The sequence below is a fragment of the Bos indicus genome, chromosome 22 (assembly GCF_029378745.1).
Source record: "Bos indicus isolate NIAB-ARS_2022 breed Sahiwal x Tharparkar chromosome 22, NIAB-ARS_B.indTharparkar_mat_pri_1.0, whole genome shotgun sequence".
Lineage (NCBI taxonomy): Eukaryota > Metazoa > Chordata > Mammalia > Artiodactyla > Bovidae > Bos > Bos indicus.
Window position 1 is genome coordinate 50,969,165 of NC_091781.1, and position 20,202 is coordinate 50,989,366.

The following is a 20,202-nucleotide window of genomic DNA, read 5'->3' on the forward strand; positions in this document are numbered from 1 at the left end:
TCTTGCTTACTGGGGATATTAGTAATACCAGCCCCACAGCACTGGGAGGTCCGAATGCTAAAGTGTGTGTCAGATACCACGAAGGTACCTGGTGCCACAGTAATGACGGCAGCAGCCTTGTTTCTTATCCCCTGGATGAGAGAAGCGAAGGTTTCAGCTTCTGTCTTCCTTCATTTTCGTAACATGATTATAATTATTTCCAAGTATTGGTGTCTCTGTTGCAGTGAAAGAAATTAGTATGTTTCCTTCCAGTAGACTTTCAGAAGTTGGATTTGGGTATGGAGAGGCAGATGAGGTAGAATTAAGGCTCAGAACTGACAAAGCAGTGAATGAAAACGGGCTTCTTGGGATGCAGGGGCATTCTGAGTTGACACCGGGATGACAAGGCACACTCAGTCTGGGATGACATCTCCTGGGTGGGGCTACATCAGCACAGGACCCACAGCAGCTGGCTAGGCTTGGATTCTAGAGCTCAAGGGAGGAAGCCCAGGGTGCCCTGTGGTTGATTTCGATCACTACTTCAGGCCACAGCAGGCTGAGTGAGGGGCGAGGCGTAAATAGAAATGCTCATAACATGAAACTATTTCTGGAGTCCCCGTGACTCTCTGAATGTGGCCAGCTTCTATAAAAAGCCATAGGTGGCCCCAAATGTGAGTGTAGGGGGCGGGGTCCTTTGGAAGCTGTGTTTGACTGTTTTTTAAAATATGTATTTTTATTTATTTGGCTGCAATGAGTCTAGTCCCCTGACCAAGGATCAAACTTGGGCCCCCTGCCTTGGGAATGTGGCATCTTAGCCCCTGGGCCACTAGGGAAGGCCATGTGTTTGGCTGTGGTAGTCCAAATAGACTGTGGACACATGTCCTCTCTGAGCACCTGGGGTTTTAGCTCATATGCTAGCTCACAGCTGTATCATGAACCGGGGCCATGCCCAAGAACTTTCATGGGGTGACTGCTACTGCCTCAGCCTGTGGGTTGTATTCCCTGTACCGTCACTTCAGTGCTCAAAGAAGTACCCTTCCTGCCTGAGCAAAGGTTGAGACACTCCAATCCCCGCCCCATAATCCTTCCATGTTCTGAATCCTGAATGTCAATCCTGCCACCTTCTCCTCCCCACTGTAGTGTTGGGCATAGTACAGAAAGGAACGTTACCAGGACCTTGGATGGAAGCTTGAGGGTCCAGACCTCACAGATGCTTCCCTGGGGTGAGTGAGGGGTGGCGGAATGGGCCACCCATGCAGGCTGTCTACATGGTACCCTGTGTACATGCAGAGACCCTGTTCAGAGGAGAGTCCCCAGTCCCGGGAGATATGTGCAGCCTAAGGTCTGGGCATCCATGGAAGAACAGATGTTGGTCTCACGAGGGGAAGTTCTGTTGCTGAAAGGGTACCTCTCAGGGACAGCAGTGTGAACTGAAACTGTGAAGGAGGCCAGCCATGAAAGCAGGTCTCTCAATGGTTGAGCACACAGCCTGTGTGCTGGGCTTGCACGCCTGAGGTAGTTGTGTGAGGCCTGTCTGGGGTGAGTGCACAGGAAAAACCGCCGTTGAGACCAGTGCCCTGCCTCGTGACCAAGCTCGTATTGCTCTTGGCACTGAGACCCCTGCCCTGGGAAACTTGATGTCAGGACTGGAAGTGGATGTCTCCCTATTTCCATTTGACATCTCTTTTCCAGGTTTTGGGCTCCTTGTGGGGTGGGATAGTCCTAAAGGCTTGGCTTCTGGAGGCCTGGGGTCGGGAGGGGCCTGAGGGTCAGGCAAGAGGGTGAAGTTTTTCATCAACTTGTGCTCAATTGTGGGAACTCTGTTGAAATGCAAAACTGTAACTCTGTGCTCCATTGCCTCTGAGACCAGTCTGCCTGGAGACCAGATTTTCCTTAATCTCGGAAAGAAAAGGAGACGTCAGAGGCGGCACAGGCAGTGATGCTAGGAGCCTCCTGTTCCTTCACATACTCAGTGTGGTTCATTCTGTGAGGGCTGCAGTGAGGATCCAGATCTCTGGCCACTGGAGGACTATTCCCTGCACAGAAGCCATAGGACCCATCACACCTGATTGGGTGCCATCCTTGACAGGGCATTTCCCAGCAGCTTACAGCACATACCTCACAACTTGGCATGCGGATATGGCCATAGCCATTACCTTGACGCTGTCCTGTGTGAGTCTTGGCTTAAAGTGTTATCAGGCTCTTGGTGATCCAGAGAAGGGGAGATTGGAGGAGATCTGGGGTTAACTGAGGTCTACATCCTGGATTATAGGCTATTTCTCACAACAACCCTGAACTTTGCTGATCAAGGCTCGGAGAGGCCTGGAAACTCGTCCATAGTCACTGCATGGCCGGCCAGGGGAGAACCTCTCCCGTGACTGAGGCCATCTGAGTGTGCCCATGGGCCTTGTGACTAAGCTCATATTGTTCTCGGCACTGAGACCCCTGCCCTGGGAAATTTGACGTCAGAATATACATAGAACTTGGCTTTGGTGTGAAACATAATCTATTTGTGCTGGACTTCCGCCCAGTCTGAGTACTTATTTAATTTTTTTTTCTTTGCTGGGGCTGCCTCTGTTCTGAGTAGTTAGTCACAGGTTCTTGCCTTTTGTTTTTGTTTTCAATACAGCTACCCCCAGATATTTGCAGCTGGGATGTTGTCTGGAGTATTCACCACAGGAATTATGACCCCTGGAGAGCGAATCAAGTGCTTGTTACAGGTGAGGATGTGATCAGGGTTGGGGAAGATATTGTTTGGAGGCAGGTGGCTAGCTTTTCTACTGGGTATACAATTTTGGGTGGATGTGTATGTCCTTTTACCCTTTATAAAGGCTTCAGATCAGGTGTGCAAACAGTTTCAAGGTTTTTAGGAACATAGAAGCAGTTGTACTAGAGTCAAGAACCAGGACAGTGTAACAAATGAACCAAATGTCACTCGTGTGATGGGTCAACTCAGACTTATCCACCCTTGTTAGCAGCTACTTCAGAACTCCAAAAGGTGAGTCGTGTGTCTTCAGAGGTGGAAGGGAGGCTGCTCTTGGCCAACATCGTCTGTCTGCACCCACTGCCCAAAGGCTCAGCGCCCTTAGAGTGCCCAAGCTTGTTCCCAGGCTAAGGCTGTGAACTGGCTGCTTGCCTTACCACACAGGGCTCCCTTTAAAAAAAAAGCAGCACTGCTTTTTTCTTCTAACGGCCGAAGCAATTTAGTACATAGTCTTTGCTAGAAAAATTTTGGTAATGCAGAGAAGCACAAAGAAAACAATGTATTTATCACCCATGAGGTAAGCACCATTATACTTTCTGTGTGAATTCTTCGTCTTTTTAGTAAACATGCATATTTAAAAAAATTTATCTTTTGAAATAAAATTGGGGTCACATACTGCCATAGTTTTGTAACCAGCTTTTTTCATTTGCTTTGTCACAATATTTTTGTGATTATTTTTCTCAGATGTCATTTTCTATGCTTTATTTCAATTCAGGGCTGTAATTTACCCAATACTCCTTTATCTGGGGATAATCCAAATTATATATCATAGTGAAGATCTTATGAATAAGTCTCTGCATGTGTTCCTGATTATTTTCTTAGGATAAATGTCTAGACTTGAAATTAGTATATTTAAAGATACACAGTTTTAAAAGAATTTTCAACACATGTTGGGGTTTCCTGGTGGTTTAGTGGTAAAGAATCCGCCTGCCAATGCAGGACACTTGGGTGCGAACCCTGGGTAGGGAAGATCCCCTGGAGGAGAAAATGGCAATCCACTCCAGTATTCTTCCTGGGAAAATCCCCTGGACAGGAGCCTGTGGGGTCGCAAAGAGTCAGACACGACTGGGTGACTGAGTACACGCACATAATGTATGTGCGTTAGTAATGTAGGTTACTAAGTGGCCCTCCTAGAAAGGTCTGTCACTTTCTATTCCCATCAGTGGAAGAAGAGCTCTCACTTCCCAGCAGATTCTGCAGCATCTAGTTTACAATCTCTGCTAGGGTGTTGTGTGAAAAATTTGCATTGTTTTAGTTTTTCTTGCTTTTTATTGTCGGTGAGCTTAATTACTTTGATTCATATTAGCTGTTTATATCTATCCTTCGTGAAACACCTCTTTGTGTTCTTTGCTCATTTGTCAGTTTGTTTGATTTATAAAAGCTTTAGACATGTTTTGATTTAATATTATCGTAATAATATTAAACGCGACACATGGGATCTTAGTTCTCCAACTAGGAATGGAACCTTGTGCCCCCTCCGTTGCGAGTGTGGAGTCAACCACTGGACCACCAGGAAAGTCCCTTATTTAAAAAAATCTTTATACAATTTTTAGATATTGCACTCCTTTTACAGTTATCGCAAAATATTGGCTCTATTCCCCATGTTGTGCAATACATCCTTGTAGCCTGTCTTCACCCAATAATTTATACCTCCTACTCCTCCACCCCTAAACACTTTGGAAATATTAAGGTTATTAATTTCTTATCATATGTGGCAAATCTTTTTCATGCTTTGCATTAGTCATTTAATTTTGTGCATTGTTTAAATTAAATGTTTTATTTTGAGATAATTAAAGGTTCACTTACAGTTGTAAGAAATAATACAGAGGGAAGAAAAGAAATAAATATACAAAGACATCCCACATGTTCTTTACCTTGTTCTTCCACAGAGGTAACGTATTATAAAACTGTAGTATAATATTGCAACCAGAATACTGACATTGATACAGTCAAGATGCAGAACAATTCTATCATGCCAACGATGCCTCATGTAGCCCTTGAATAGCCACTTTCATTTTCTTTTCCCCACACCAGTCCTTTTTTCTTTCGGCTGCCTGCACAGCATGTGGGATCTTCGTTCCCTGACCAGGGATGGAATCCACACTTCCTGCATTGGAAGTTAGGAGTCTTAACCACTGAAATGCCAGGGAAGTCCCTCCACTCCAGTTCTTAAGCACCCCAGCAATCACTAATCTGAACTCCATTTCTATAAATTTGTAGCTTCAAGACATGTGTAAATGGAATCATACAGTATGTAACCTTTTCAGATTGGCCTTTTCAACTTAGCATAAATTTTCTGGAGAGTTGTATAGATTGTGGAATGTATGAGTATTTCATTCCTTTTTAGTAGTCCCATAGTATGGGTGTACTACAGATATGTTTAATTTTTATCCATTGAAGGACATCTGGGTTGTTTCCAGTTCAGGGCTGTTATAAATAAAGATGCTATAAACATTCATGTACAGAGATTTTTCTGGGAAAATCAATCTTCGTTTCTCTGGGATAAATGCCCAGAGGTGTAATTGCTGAGTCATATGGTAGTTACATGTTTAGTTTTCTTTTTTTGTTTCTTATGGCCACGCCACATGGCATGTGTAATCTTAGCTCCCTGACCAGGGATCAAACCCATGTCCCCTGCAGTGGACGTGCAGAGTCTTAACCACTGGACCTCCAGGGAAATTCCATGCATGTTTAAAGAAACTACCAATCTTTTTCTAGTGTAACTGTATCATTTTACATTCCCATGAGCACGGTATGAGTGATCCAGTTTCTGTGCATCCTAACCAACATTTGGTGTTGTCACTATTCTTAATTTTAGCCATCCTGAGAGATGTATAGTGATACCTCATTTTAATTTGTATTCTTCTACTAGCTGAAGGTGTTGAATATCTTTTCATGTGCTTATTTGCTATCACTGTATCCTATTTGGTGAAATGTCTGTTCATGTGTTTTGCCCATTTTCTAATTGGATTATTTGGGATTTTTTTATTATTATTACTGAGTTTCGAGAGTCCTTTATTCTAGATACTATTGCTTTGTCAGATATGTGGTTTGCATATTATTTTCTCCCAGTGTATAGTTTGTCTTTTCATCCTCTCAGCAGAGTCTTTAGAGCAAACGTTTACATTTTGATGAAGTCCAGTTTGTTCATTTCTCTTTTATAGGTAGGGTTTTGGATGTTTAGAACATCAGATCTTAAGGAATCTTTTCCTAGCCTGAAATCCCAAAGATTTTCTTATATGCTTTTTTCTGAAAGTTTTATTTATAGTTTACCTTTTCCATGTAGGTTTGTGAGTCCATTTTGAGTTAAGTTTTGTATCATGTATGAGAATTAGGTCAGAGGGTTTTTTCCCCCCGTGGGGCTATCCAGTTGCACCATACCATTTCCTGGAGATTTACCTTTATTCTACTGAATTAATTTGCACCTCTGTTAAAATTCAGCTGAGTGTATTTGTGTGGGTCTATTTCTGTGTACTCTGTTTTCTTTCATTGATTTATGCAACTTTCCCTTCATTACTATTACACAGTCTTGATTAGTATAGCCATTGGCTAAGTCTTGAAACTGTCTAGACTGATCCCTCCCACTTTATTCTTTAAAAAAAAACAAAACTGGGACTTCCCTGGTGGTCTAGTGGTTGGAAATCTGCCTTCCAAGGCAGGGAGTGTGGGTCCGATCCCTGGTCCAGGAACTAAGATCCCACATGCCATGGGACAACTAAGTCTGAAGACCACAGCTACTGAGGCCACACGCCCACAACCAAGACCCAATGCCGTAACTGAGACTCAACATAGCCAAGCCAAATAAAAAATTAAAAAACTGTTCTCGCTGTTCTAATTTCTTTGTTTTTTCCATGTTAATTTTAGGATAATTTAGAAAACAGAAAATTCTTGCTGAGAGTATGTTGAATCTATAGATCAACTTGGGTAGAATTAACATGTTATTTTGAGTCTTCCAATACCCAGACATGTTACACCTCTCCATTTATTTAGAACTTTAATTTCTTTTATCAGCATTGTGTAGTTTTCAGCATATAAGCTCTTAATGTGTTTTCTTACACACCTAAGTCCTCTGTAAAGTGACATTGTAAATGGTGTTATAATTTTAATTTTGTTGTCTGCATGTTCATTGCTAGTTTGTAGAAACACAATTGATTTTTTAAAATATTTATTTATTTTTATTTTTGTCTGTGCTGGGTCTTTGTTGCTGCTCAAGGGCTTTCTCTAGTCACGGTGGGTGGGTTCTAGTCTCTGGTTGCAGTGTGCCGGCTTCTCATTGTGGTGACTTCTCCTGTTGTGGAGTACAGGCTCGAGGGCATGTGGACTTTAGTATTTGCAGCACGTGAGCTCAGTAGCTGTGATGCCCGGGCTTAGTTGCCTTGTGGTATGTGGGATCTTCCCAGATCAGGGATTGAACCAGTGTCCCCTGCATTGGCAGGCAGATTCTTAACCACTGGACCACCAGGGAAGCCTGAAATACAATTGATTTTTGTATGTTAATTTTGTATCTTGTGAACCTTCCTGAACGCTCTTATTAATTCTAATTTTTTTTTTTTTGGTAGATTCTTTGGGATTTCCTATATAGATAATCTTGTTATTTGCAAACAGGGACAGTTTTATTTCTTCATTTCTGATCTGTTTACCTTTTATATCCTTATTTCACTGGCTAGAACTTCCAGTACCATGTTGAATAAGACTGATGAGAATGGATATGTTTACCTTGTTCCCAATCTTATGGGGAAGTATTCAGCATTTCACCATTAAATATAATCTCAGGGAAGCCCAGGTGGCTCAGTGGGAAAGAATCCTCCTGCCAGTACAAGAGACACAGATGTAATTTTGGAGTGGGTTGCCATGCCCTCCTCCAGAGCATCTTCCCAGCCCAGGGATTGAACCCAGGTCTCCCGCATTGCTAGATACTCTTTGTCAACTTGAGAAGGTTACCTTCTCTTCCTCTTTTTCTGAGAGTTTTATGGATATTGACTTTTGTCAAATGTTTTTTCTTCCTTTATTAATGTGATCGTGTGATTTTTCTCCTAAACTCTTAATATAGTGAATTACTTCCTTTGCTCTTGAACACTGAACCAATTCCTCATTACTGGAATAAAGTCCCCTTTATATATTGCTGAGTTCTATTTTCTTATATTTTGTTAAGGATTTTTCATCTATAGTCATGAGAGATATTAGTCTGTCATTTTTTTTCTATATTGTCTTTGTCTGGTTTTGATATCAGAGTAATACGAGCTTCATAAAATGAATTGGGAATTGTTCCCTCTTCTACTGTATAGAATATGTGTTGATTTTTCTGTAAACATTTGGTAGAATTGGTACAATTTTATAGTGAAATCATATAGGCTTGAGATTTGGGGTAAGAAATTTTTAAATTATGAATTCAGCTTTCTTTAAAGTTACAGGCCTATTCAAATTATTTATTTCATATTGGGAAAATTGTGATAGTTTTTGTTTTTTTATCTAAGTTGTCAAATACGTGTGTGTAAAGTTGTTTGTAGTACTCCTTTATTGTCTTTTTTTATGTCTGCAGGGTCTGTGGTATTATCTTCTGTTTTATTCCTGGTATTAGTAATCTGTGACTTCTCTTTCTTTTTTCTTTGTCAGACTCACTAGAGGTTTGTCAGTTTTTATTGATCTTTTCAAAAAAGATTTTCCTTTCTCTTTTTTTTTTCAGCTGTGTAACGCAGCTTGTAGGATCTCAGTTCCTCGACCAGAGATTGAAACCAGGCTATGGCAATGAAAGCCCAGAATCCTAACCGCTAGGCCAACGGGGAATTCCCCTCTTTGATTTTCTTTATTATTTTTCTGTTTTCAATTCCATTGGTTTCTGCTTCTGTTTTTATGATCTCCTTCCTTTTGCTTGTTTTTGGGTTTAGTTTGCTTTTCTTTTCTCTCTCTCTCTCTTTTTTTTTAAGCTTTTGAAGTGCAAGCTTAGAATCTTGGTTTGAAGCCTTTCCTCTCTTCTGAAGTGTGCAGGCAGTGCTATAAAGTTTCCTCTCAGCATTGCTTTAGCTATGTCCCACAAACTCCAATATATTTCAGTTTTCAGTCAGTTGAGTGTGTTTTCTGGTTTCCTTTGGGACTTCCTTTTTGAATTGCTTTTGAAGAGTTTTGTTCAGTTTCCAAGTGTTGGAGATTATTGATTTCCGGTTTGAGTCCATTGTGATTGAAGAACATATTCTGTATCATTCACATTCTTTTAAATTTCTTGAGGGTTGCTTTATGGCCTTGGATATGGTTTATCTTGTTTGTGTGCCACTGGCATTTAAAAAGAATGTGTGTGCTGCTGTTGTTTGGTGGCAAAATCTATAAATGTCGATTATATCCTGTTGGTTGATGGTGTTAAATTCTTTATCCTTGACGATTTTATGGCCAGTTGTTCTGTTTGTTGATGGAGGAATTCGGAATCTCCAGCTGTTACTGTGAGTTTGTTTCTTCTTTCAATTCTATTAGTGTCCCTTCACATAGTTTGCAGTTTTTTTGTTTAATGTATACACACTTAGAATTGCTATGTCTTCTTGGTGGATTGGCCCTTTTCTCACTGTGTAAGTGTTCTTCATATTACCATTATATAATATTCCATATTTTTGCTTACCGTGTTCTTCCTGGTGTTCCAGAGTTCCTTCTTTTATACTTTCTTTTCTGTTTAAAGAACTTCCTTTAGCCATTCTCTTGGGATATATCTACGAATGACAAAGTCGCTGAGTTTTCTTTCATCTAAGAATGCCTGCTTTTCCTTTTATTCCTGAAGAATATTTTCACTTGACATAGGGTCCTGGGATGACAGTTCTTTGCTTTCAGCTCCTGAAAGATACTGTGCCACTCCTTTCTACCCTCCCCGGTTTCTGCTGTCATTCTAAATATTTCAGTGTTGTTCTTCGGTTGCTAAGTCATGTCCAGCTCTTTGTGACTCCATGGACTACAAGGCTTCCCTGTCCTTCACCATCCCCCAGAGTTTGTTAAAACTCATGTCCAGTGAGTCAGTGATGCTATCCAAACATCTCCTCCTCTGTCGCCCCCTTCTGCTTCTATCTTCAATCTTTCCCAGCATCAAGGTCTTTTTCAGTGAGTTGGCTCTCCACATCAGGTGGCCAAAGTATTGGAGCTTCAGATTCAGCGTCAGTCCTTCCAGTGAATATTCAGGACTGCTTTCCTTTAGGATTGACTGGTTTGATCTTCTTGCCGTCCAAGGGGCTCTCAAGGGTCTTCTCCAACACCACAATTCAGAAGCATTTATTCGTTGGTATTCAGTCTTCTTTATGGTCCAACTCACATCCATGTGTGTTATTTTTCTCAGGCTACTCTTAAGCTTCTTTCGTTTTCAGTTTTCGACTAAGTTCATTTGTGATGTGCTCTGGCATGGATTTATTTTGGGGCATTCTGTTTAGGTTTTGGTCAGCTTCTTAAATCTCTATGTTTCAGTTCAGTTCAGTCGCTCAGTCATGTCTGACTCTTTGTGACCCCGTGGACTGCAGCACACCAGGCCTCTCTGTTCATCACCAGCTCCCAGAGTTTACTCAAACTCATGTGTATTGAGTTGGTGATGCCATTCAACCATCTCACTCTCTGTCGTCCCCTTCTCCTCCCGCCTTCAATCTTTCCCAGCATCAGGGTCTTTTCAAATGAGTTAGCTCTTTGCATCAGGTGGCCAAAGTATTGGAGTTTCAGCTTCAACATCAGTCCTTCCAGTGAATATTCAGGATTGATTTCCTGTAGGATGGACAGGTTGGATCTCCTTGCAGTCCAAGGGACTCTCAAGAGTCTTCTCCAACACCACAGTTCAAAAGCATCCATTCTTTGGTACTCAGCTTTCTTTATAGTCCAACTCTCACATCCATACATGACTACTGGAAAAGCCATAGGCTTGACTAGACTGACCTTTGTTGGCAAAGTAATGTCTCTTCTTTTGAATATGCTATCTAGGTTGGTCATAGCTTTTCTTCCAAGGAGCAAGTGTCTTTTAATTTCATGGCTGCACTCACCATCTGCAGTGATTTTGGAGCCCCCCAAAATAAAGTCTGCCACTGTTTCCACTGTTTCTCCATCTATTTCCCATGAAGTGTTGGGACTAGATGCCATGATCTTAGTTTTCTGAATGTTGAGCTTTAAGCCAACTTTTTCACTGTCCTCTTTCACTTTCATCAAGAGGCTCTTTAGTTCTTCTTCACTTTCTGCCATAAGGGTGGTGTCATCTGCATATCTGAGGTTATTGATATTTCTCCCAGCAATCTTGATTCCAGCTTGGGCTTCCTCCAGCCCAGCATTTCTCATGATGTACTCTGCATATAAGTTAAATAAGCAGGGTGACAATATACAGCCTTGACGTACTCCTTTTCTTACTTGGAACCAGTCTGTTGTTCCATGTCCAGTTCTAACTGTTGCTTCCTGACCTGCATACAGATTTCTCAAGAGGCAGATCAGGTGGTCTGGTATTCCCATCTCTTGAAGAATTTTCCACAGTTTATTGTGATCCACACAGTCAAAGGCTTTGGCATAGTCAATAAAGCAGAAATAGATGTTTTTCTTGGACTCACACTTTTTTGATGATCCAGCAGATGTTGGCAATTCGATCTCTGGTTCCTCTGCCTTTTCTAAAACCAGCTTGAACATCAGGAAGTTCACAGTTCACGTATTGCTGAAGCCTGGCTTGGAGAATTTTGAGCATTACTGTACTAGCGTATGAGGTGAGTGCCTTTGTGCAGTAGTTTGAACATTCTTTGGTGTTGCCTTTCTTTGGGATTGAAATGAAAACTGACCTTTTCCAGTCCTGTGGCCACTGCTGAGTTTTCCAAATTTGCTGGCATGTTGAAGGCAACACTTTCACAGCATCATCTTTTAGGACTTGAAATAGCTCAACTGGAATTCCATCACCTCCACTAGCTTTGTTCATAGTGATGCTTCCTAAGGCCCACTTGACTTCGCATTCCAGGATGTCTGGTTCTAGGTGAGTGATCACACCATCATGATTATCTGGGTCTTGAAGATCTTTTTTGTACTGTTCTTCTGTGTATTCTTGCCACCTCTTCTTAATATCTTCTGCTTCTTTTAGGTCCATACCATTTCTGTCCTTTTTTGAGCCCATCTTTGCATGAAGTGTTCCCTTGGTATCTCTCATTTTCTTGAAGAGATCTCTAGTCTTTCCCATTCTACTGTTTTCCTCTATTTCTTTGCACTGATCACTGAGAAAGGCTTTCTTATCTCCCCTTGCTATTCTTTGGAACTCTGCATTCAAATGGGTATGTCTTTCCTTTTCTCCTTTTTTTTTTTTTTGCTTCTCTTCTTTTCACAGCTATTTGTAAGGCCTCCTCAGACAGCCATTTTGCTCTTTTGCATTTCTTTTTCTTGGGGATGGTCTTGCTCCCTGTCTCCTGTACAGTGTCACGCACCTCTGTCCATAGTTCATCAGGCACTCTGTCTATCAGATATAGTCCCTTGAATCTATTTGTCATTTCCACTGTATAATTGTTAGGGATTTGATTTAGGTCATACATGAGTGGTCTTGGACTTCCTGATGGCTCAGAGGGTAAAGTGTCTGTCTGCAATGCAGGAGACAGGGTTTGATCCCTGAGTTGGGAAGATCCCCTGGGGAAGGAAATGGCAACCCACTCCAGTACTATTGCCTGGAAAATCCCATGGATGGAGGAGCCTGGTAGGCTACAGTCCATGGAGTCACAAAGAGTCGGACACGACTGAGCGACTTTACTTTCACTTTTCACTTTGAGTGGTCTAGTGGTTTCTTCAGTTTAAGTCTGAATTTGGCCATAAGGAGGTCATGATCTGAGCCATAGTCAGCTCCCCGTCTTGTTTTTGCTGACTGTATAGAGCTTCTCCCTCTTTGGCTACAAAGAATATAATCAACCTGTTTTCAGTGTTGACCACCTGGTGATGTCCATGTGTAGAGTCTTCTCTTGTGTTATTGGAAGAGGGTGTTTACTATGACCAGTGCGTTCTCTTGGCAAAACTCTATTAGCCTTTGCTCTGCTTCATTTGGTACTCCAAGGCCAAATTTGCCTGTTACTCCAGGTGTTTCTTGACTTCCTACTTTTGCATTCCAGTCCCCTATAATGAAAAGGACATTTTTGGGGGGAGTTAGTTCTAGAAGGTCTTGTAGATCTTCATAGAACCATTCAACTTCAGCTTCTTCAGCATTACTGGTTGGGGCATAGACTTCGATTACCATGATATTGAATGGTTTGCCTTGGAAACAAACATTCTGTCATTTTTGAGGTTGCATCCAAGTACTTCATTTCAGACTCTCTTGTTCACTATGATGGCTACTGCATTTCTTCTAAGGGATTTTTGCCCACAGTAGTAGATATAGTGGTCATCTGAGTTAAATTCACCCATTCCAGTCCATTTTAGTTCGCTGATTCCTAGAATGTCAGTGTTCACTCTTGCCATCTTCCTGTTTGACCACTTCCACTTTGCCTTGATTCATGGACCTAACATTCCAGGTTCCTATGCATTCCAGGTTCCTCTTTACAGCATCGGACCTTGCTTCCATCACCAGTCACATCCACAACTGGGTTTTGTTTTTGCTTTGGCTCCATCCCTTCATTCTTTCTGGAGTTATTTCTCCATTGATCTCCAGTAGCATATTGGGCACCTACTGACCTGGAGAGTTCCTCTTTCAGTATCATATCATTTTGCCTTTTCATACTGTTCATGGGGTTCTCAAGGCAAGAACACTGAAGTGCTTTGCCATTCCCTTCTCCAGTGGACCACATGCTGTCAGACCTCTCCACCATGACCCGCCCGTCTTGGGTGGCCCTACATGGCATGGCTCATAATTTCATTGAGTTAGATAAGGCTGTGGTCCATGTGGTTAGATTGGTTAGTTTTCTGAGATTGTGGTTTTCAGTCTATCTGCCCTCTGATGGAGAAGGATAAGAGGCTTATGGAAGCTTCCTGCTGGGAGAGAAAACTGAGGGGGAAACTGGGTCTTGTTCTGATGGGCAGGGCCATGCTCAGTAAATCTTTAATCCAATTTTCTGTTGATGGATGGGGCTGTGATCCCTCCCTGCTATTTGCCTGGGGCCAAGGCGGATTCTTGACCAGCTGGGCAGTCAAGGAAGCTCTCAGTGTTTGTTTTGCCGGATTTGGGGAGTTTTCAGCTTGACTTCTTTGAATACTTGTTCAGTCCTGCCCTGTTGTCTCCTCTTCTTCTGGGACTGTGAGGACACAAAGATTAAGATTTTCTGATATAGCCCCATGGGCTTACAGTCCCTGAGGTTCTGTTTGATTTGTTTCAGTTTGTTTTGTGTCTTGTTCAGATTGGATACTTTCCACTGTTTTGTCTTCTGATGCTGGTTTGTTTTTTTTTTTTCCTTATCTCTCCCCTGTATTCTGCTGTTGAGCGAGCCATCCACTGAGTTTTAAATTTTGGCTGTTTTTCAGTTCTAAAACTTTCATTTGGTTCTTCCTCATATCTTCTATTTCTGTGCGAAGATTTTCTTTCTTTGCTGTGGCTTTCTAATCTTTTGAATCTATTTCAAGCATATTCACGATTCGTCATTGAAGGATTTTTACAATGCCTGCTCTAAAATGTCTGTCAAAAAATTCGTACATCTCTGTCATCTTGGTGTTGGCCTCTACTGCTTCTTTTTTCTTTCAGTTTGAGATCTTCCTGGTTAGTGCGATTTCCAGTTGGAACCCGGATATTTGCATATTTTATTGAGATTTTGGATCCTTTATAAACTTCCTGTTTCTGTTGGCTTTCTCTGACACCACGCCAGTAGGAAGTGAGGGCTGCTGCCTTGCTACTGCCAAGTGAGTACAAGTGCAGGGGCCCTACTTGCCCTCTATTGACACTTGAGGGAGGGGCACTGCTTTTTACTGTTGGGTGGGTGTGGGAGTTCTACTGACTCCACTGACAACACAGGACAGGAGAGCCCTGGTTACAGCTGTCAGGGATGAAAGTCCTCATTCCCTCTTTGGTCCTCTCTGACTCCACCCAGGCAGCACATTGGGTACCTCGTTACAGCCGTGCAAAGGAGGAAGTCGGGCTCCCCACATGGTCTTTGCTCGTGTGGGTGAGGGTGAGGCTGCAGTTTTTTCTATGATGTATGGCTGGAGTAGAGTGTTTTTTGTCTAAAGATGTTCTGTCTTTCTAGGCTGTTCCTTTTCTGATCCTTTGTCTAGGGAATGCAGGCTTTCGTTGGGCCTTCTTTTTAGTCTGTGCCTGTTGGCATTCCTGGATCACCAGTATCTTCTGCCTCAAGTCTGAGATATGTCAAATGAGAATATACAGCGAACTCACCATGATGTCATTGCTCAAGGCGGAAAGTCCTTAGTGAGTCTGCTTCTCCTCTCCAAATTCTCAGAGCCCTCTTATATTTGTTTAAAACAAATAATGTTAGGGCTTTTTTTTTCTTTGGTATTTAGCAGGAAGAATAAAGACTTGCTAGAAGTCTGTATATTGATTTTGAGTTAGTGAATATTTATTTTCTTTTCAGTAGCCTTGTCCATTAGCCTTTTCCATCATGACTTCTTCCTTTTCTTTTATGCCTGAAGTCCTTTTCTTTTTTTTTTTTTGATTAATTTAGTTAGTTAGTTTTGGCTGTGCTAGTCTTCATTGCTGCTCAAGGGCTTTCTCTAGTTGCAGTGGCTTCTCTTGCTTCAGATCTCAGGCTCTAGGCACACGGGCTTCAGTAATTATGGCCTACGGGCCCAGTTGCTCCGTGGAATGTGGGGTTTTAGTTCCCAGACCGGGGACTGAACCCGTATCCCCCTCATTGGCAGGCGGACTCTCAACCATTGGACCACCAGGGAAGTCCCCCTGATTTCTGCTCCTAGATGAGACAGTCCCTGTGCACTCCTCCACTCTGCTGGGTGGCTACTTTGTACCTCTCTTCTCTTCTCAGACCCCGACCCTCTCAGCAGATGACCTGGCTTTCTACTCCACAGAGAAAACTGAAACCGCCAGAAGAGAACTTTACCAGATGCCCTCCACTGCCCCACTGGCGCCTGACTACACCTGTGGCTGCCTGGCCTGTTTCCACCAAGAATGGCCCATGCTTCTGCTTCTGCTTGACCCCGCCTCCTAACCCCTCTTGCCCATTCAGAGACCTTGTTCAGCAGTTCTTCTTTCTCTCCTTCAGCATCAGTTTTTGCTTTCTAGTAGATTGTTCTGTTTGGCAATAAAGGTCAGCATCAGTTTTTGCTTTCTAGTAGATTGTTCTCTTTGGCAATAAAGGCATGAACCTGCTTCTGTTTTCACCTTAAAAATACAGACTTCTCTCTTTTACCTTCCACCTCCATTTCTGGGCTTCCTGTCTTTGCTCTGTGCATGTTCGTGCACGGGTGCTTAGTCACTCAGTCATGTCTGACTCTGTGACCCCATGGACTATAGCCCGCCAGGCTTATCTGTCTATGGGATTCTTTAGGCAAGAATACTGGAGCGGGTTGCCATTTCCTCCTCCAGGGTATCTTCCTGACCCAGGATCAAACCCTAATCTCCTTTGTCTCCTGCATTGCAGGCAGATTCTTTATCCTTTCATCAGGGAAGCTCTGTCTTTACTCCCTCTTACATTGAAACTCTTGGAAAAAGTTTTTCATTTTTGTTGTTTTTTCCCCACTTGTTGTCTCCAGTACCTCTTCTCTAATAGTTAAACATACATCAGACTGGCTTTTGCCTCACAACACTAACAAAACTACTTTTATCAAGGTCACTAGTGACTTTTACACCAAGTCTAGTGTTCAGTTCTTGGACCTGGACATAGGTCCATCTTGATTCATCAACAGAATTGGACTCAACTGGTCCCCTACTCTTCCTTGAAGAGCTGTCTTCACTTGGCTTCTCTCCTGACTTTCTACCTACTTGGCTGCTCCTTCTCTATGTCCTTTGTTGATTCATCATCATCTTCTCGATCTTTTAATGTTCACGTGCACGAGACTCAGTGCTATTACATTCATCTCACTGATGATTTCTTCTTGTCTCATGACTTTTAGACACAATCTGTATGATGACGATTTTCCAATTTGTATCACCAGCTCAGATTTTTCCTGCACTCTGGACTAGTTCATCCAACATTCCCACTGGACACTAATAGGCACCTCAAAGTCACCATGTGCAAAGCTGAACTCCTGGTCTTCCTCAGTCCTTGCTTCACTTACAGCCTTCTACAACTCTGTTGGGGGCAATACCATCTGTCTAGTTGTTCAGCTCTAAAACCCCAGAGTCCTCCTAGATTCCTTTTTGTCTCATTGAACACATCCCGTTTGTTGAACAGTTAAGCTGGCTTTTACCGTATCCCAAATCTACTCCTTCCCACCACCTCCATTGTAAACCACGTGGTCCCAGGTCACCTTCATCACTGTTCTGGGTGACTGTAAGGTCCTCGTCACTTGTTTCCCTGTTTATAGTCTATACCATACATTACAGTGAACGGATTCTGTTACTATGTCACTTCATGCTCCGTCCTCTTTGTCCCCGCAGGTCACTGTGAGTCAACTCTAGCATCCTCTGATAACATGGGCCACCCTGCCATCCCTCAGACATACCAGGTTCACCTGTGGCAGGATCATCTGGGGAAGTCATATTTTGTTTTAAAAGCCATTGATACTCAACCAGATATTGTCTTAAGTTTATTATTTTTAGATAAATTGACATCTTCCTGATTGAAAACTTTTCCTAACCAGAACTGTTGTTGTTGTTATTCAGTTGCTAAGTCACATCTTACTCTTTTGAGACCCCATGGACTGTAGCCCTCAAGGTTCCTCTGTCCATGGAATTTTCCAGGCAAGAATACTCGAGTGGGTTGCTCTTTTCTTCTCCAGGGGATCTTCCTGACCCAGGCGTCACACCGCGTCTCCTGGATTGGCAGATGGATTCTTTACTAGTGCGCCACCAGGGAAGCCCAACAAAACTCTTACTCTCTTTTTATTCACCTCTTCTTTTCTATCCCTTGGCAAGTTTTTAGAGTTTTATTTACGCCAATCCTATGGCTTGATGCACATATATTTTGTTATTTTGAATGAGATTCTTTTCCATTATTCTTCAACTAGTTGTTGGTATGTACAAAAATTGTCCGATTTATATATTTATTTTGTAAGCATTTCTCCTTGGGAACTCTTAAATATGAACTCCCTTTCCAACTTTAATTACTCTTTGGTTGATGCCTTCATATGTTTAGATTCCTCTTGACTCTGTACTTGCTTTGGATCCTGTACAGGCTTTCTTTCTTTCAGATCTTTTCTGGAATACCTCCCGCTTGCCCTCAGGCTCTTGGGGAAATGAACACATTTTCAATAGGTTTCCCATATTTTTCTACATTTGCTTCCTTTTGTCCTCCTTCTCTACAAGGATGGTATTTTTAAAAATTAATACACATTTAATTTTCTTAATTAATTAAGAGACTGGGACAAAGGGCCTCTCCTTGGCCCTCCCCTGGCTCTGCACAGGACCTCTGTCCAAGCACTTAGAGCTCTGAATACAATTTCCAGCTCACCTTCTCTTAACCAAGCTTCATGATCACTTAGAGCTTGGAATGGATTTAGTATTGCATGGATATTTGTTGAAGGAATAAGTAAATGACTGAAATATTTGTCTAGTCCTTTCTAGAACTTCCAACTACATTTATTGGGGATAAAGATACTTGGGAATTTATTTTTCAACTTACTTTCCAGTTCCTCTGCTGTTTTTTATTTTTTCCTAATCAGTGTGTATGTATTTTGTCATATTTTCACCTAGCCTTAGTTCATAGTGACTTCCACCAGCATTATACATTCTAAACAACTGTCGGTGTGCCACTGAAGTCTGTTATTGATCTAATGCATAATGACCACTGGCACACTCACTGTGCACTCTTTCGTAGCCTGTTGAGTCTGTTGACTTGGATGTTGCTCTTGCTGACTTGACAATTCTTTCCTCCCTCTCAGATTCAGGCTTCTTCAGGGGAGACCAAGTACACTGGGCCTTTGGACTGTGCGAAGAAGCTATACAAGGAGGCTGGGGTCCGAGGGATCTACAAGGGGACTGTACTCACGCTCATGCGAGGTAACCTTTGAGCCCTCCACCTGTGGTGGATTTGCCACAGGGAGGTCTTGCCTGGATCTCTGGATTAGCCTTGGCACCGTACATGCCACGGCCCTGATAGGGCTCGCACGATGTGTCCTGCTTTTAGGCCATTCACCTCTGGCCAGCATGGACACGCATGAGAATGGGGGGACCTTCCATCCTTCTGGTAGGCCGGCCCCCAAGGGTGGAAATCATGACAGTGGCAGTAGCAAGTAGATGGAAAGCATAGCTGGAGGGATGAGTGGGAAAAAGGAATACCATAGGAGGCTTCCCTGGTGGTCCAGTGGTTAAGACTCCAAGCTTCCAATGCAGGGGGCATGGGTTTGATCCCTGGTGCCATGTGGTGCAGCCAGAAAAAAAAAAAAGAATGACTTAGTAACAGTGGAGCTTCATTTGGCTTGAGAGGCATATCCTACGGGGCTGGCGCCAGGCGCCAGAGATAGCCCTGAGATGGCAGCTCGGAGGAAGGCCGGATGTTAGCTCCAGTTAATACTGCTTGGAGTGGGCATATTAGTGGGGACCACTCAGAGGGCCTCTGAAGGTGAAATAATGTCATGCTTGTTTGTGTTCACTGACACCAGTGCTGGCCCCAGAGCCACCTCTGATCACTGTAGATAGAAGTGCTGCTGAGGAACTTCTCAGGAAACCTTCAAGGGTCCAGTGCCAAGGTTGGCTCTCCTAAGATCAAGAAATCTGTGAGGCTTTTCTGTCATTTATTTTACATCTTTCTTGCCACTAACAGATGTTCCAGCCAGTGGCATGTATTTCATGACATATGAGTGGCTGAAAAATATCTTCACTCCAGAGGGAAAGAGGTGAGGAGAACAGAAGAGCTTAGAAGCCACTTTCCCTCATTACCGGTAGGTTGCCCTTGCCCATTAGTGGGTCTGAAGGCAGAAATGGGACCTGCTTCTGTCTCCATGTCTACTTTCCTCTTGTTACTGTTGAGCCCCAGCTAATACCAATACCTCTTACTCTGTGGCTCACCCAGTGGAGCAAGGGTTTGAAACAAGTACAGAAAACCTCCTCCAAAGAGTGGCAGCTACCTTGTCACAGGAGTCTTGGCCTTGGACCACCTCCCTGCAGCCAGTTCCTTCCTCTCTGTGGCTGCCAGGTCTGCACAGAGAGGGATGATCTGAACGCCACTCTCACAGCCTTTGTGTGACCAGGGTTGTGTTTGATGTTCTGCAGCGTCAATGAGCTCAGCGTGCCTCGGATCCTGGTGGCTGGGGGTTTTGCGGGGATCTTCAACTGGGCTGTGGCAATCCCCCCAGACGTGCTCAAGTCCCGCTTCCAGACTGGTTAGTAGGAGAGAACAGGGGTGGATGGGGTTGGAGTGGGCCCCCAAACTGGCTGCCCCTGGGATACGGAGCTCTTAAGGTCTTAGGCACACTCCCTCTCCACAGTAGCTCTCAGTGAGTGTCTGGCCAGC

General features: G+C 43.0%; 1 protein-coding gene across 3 annotated transcripts in view; it reads left to right on the top strand.

Annotated features, from left to right (window-relative positions):
- Positions 1 to 20,202, top strand: part of SLC25A20 (solute carrier family 25 member 20) — a 36,092-nt gene that overhangs the window by 14,014 nt on the left and 1,876 nt on the right. For all 3 annotated transcript variants that reach the window (XR_002183357.2, XM_070776722.1, XM_019984907.2), the window contains exons 4-7: positions 2,609 to 2,699; positions 18,632 to 18,749; positions 19,513 to 19,585; positions 19,962 to 20,071. Coding sequence is in view for 2 of the 3 variants with exons in the window: in XM_070776722.1 (XP_070632823.1) it covers positions 2,609 to 2,699; positions 18,632 to 18,749; positions 19,513 to 19,585; positions 19,962 to 20,071 (392 nt within the window). In the remaining variant the exon portion in view is untranslated. The remainder of the gene's footprint in view (positions 1 to 2,608; positions 2,700 to 18,631; positions 18,750 to 19,512; positions 19,586 to 19,961; positions 20,072 to 20,202) is intronic.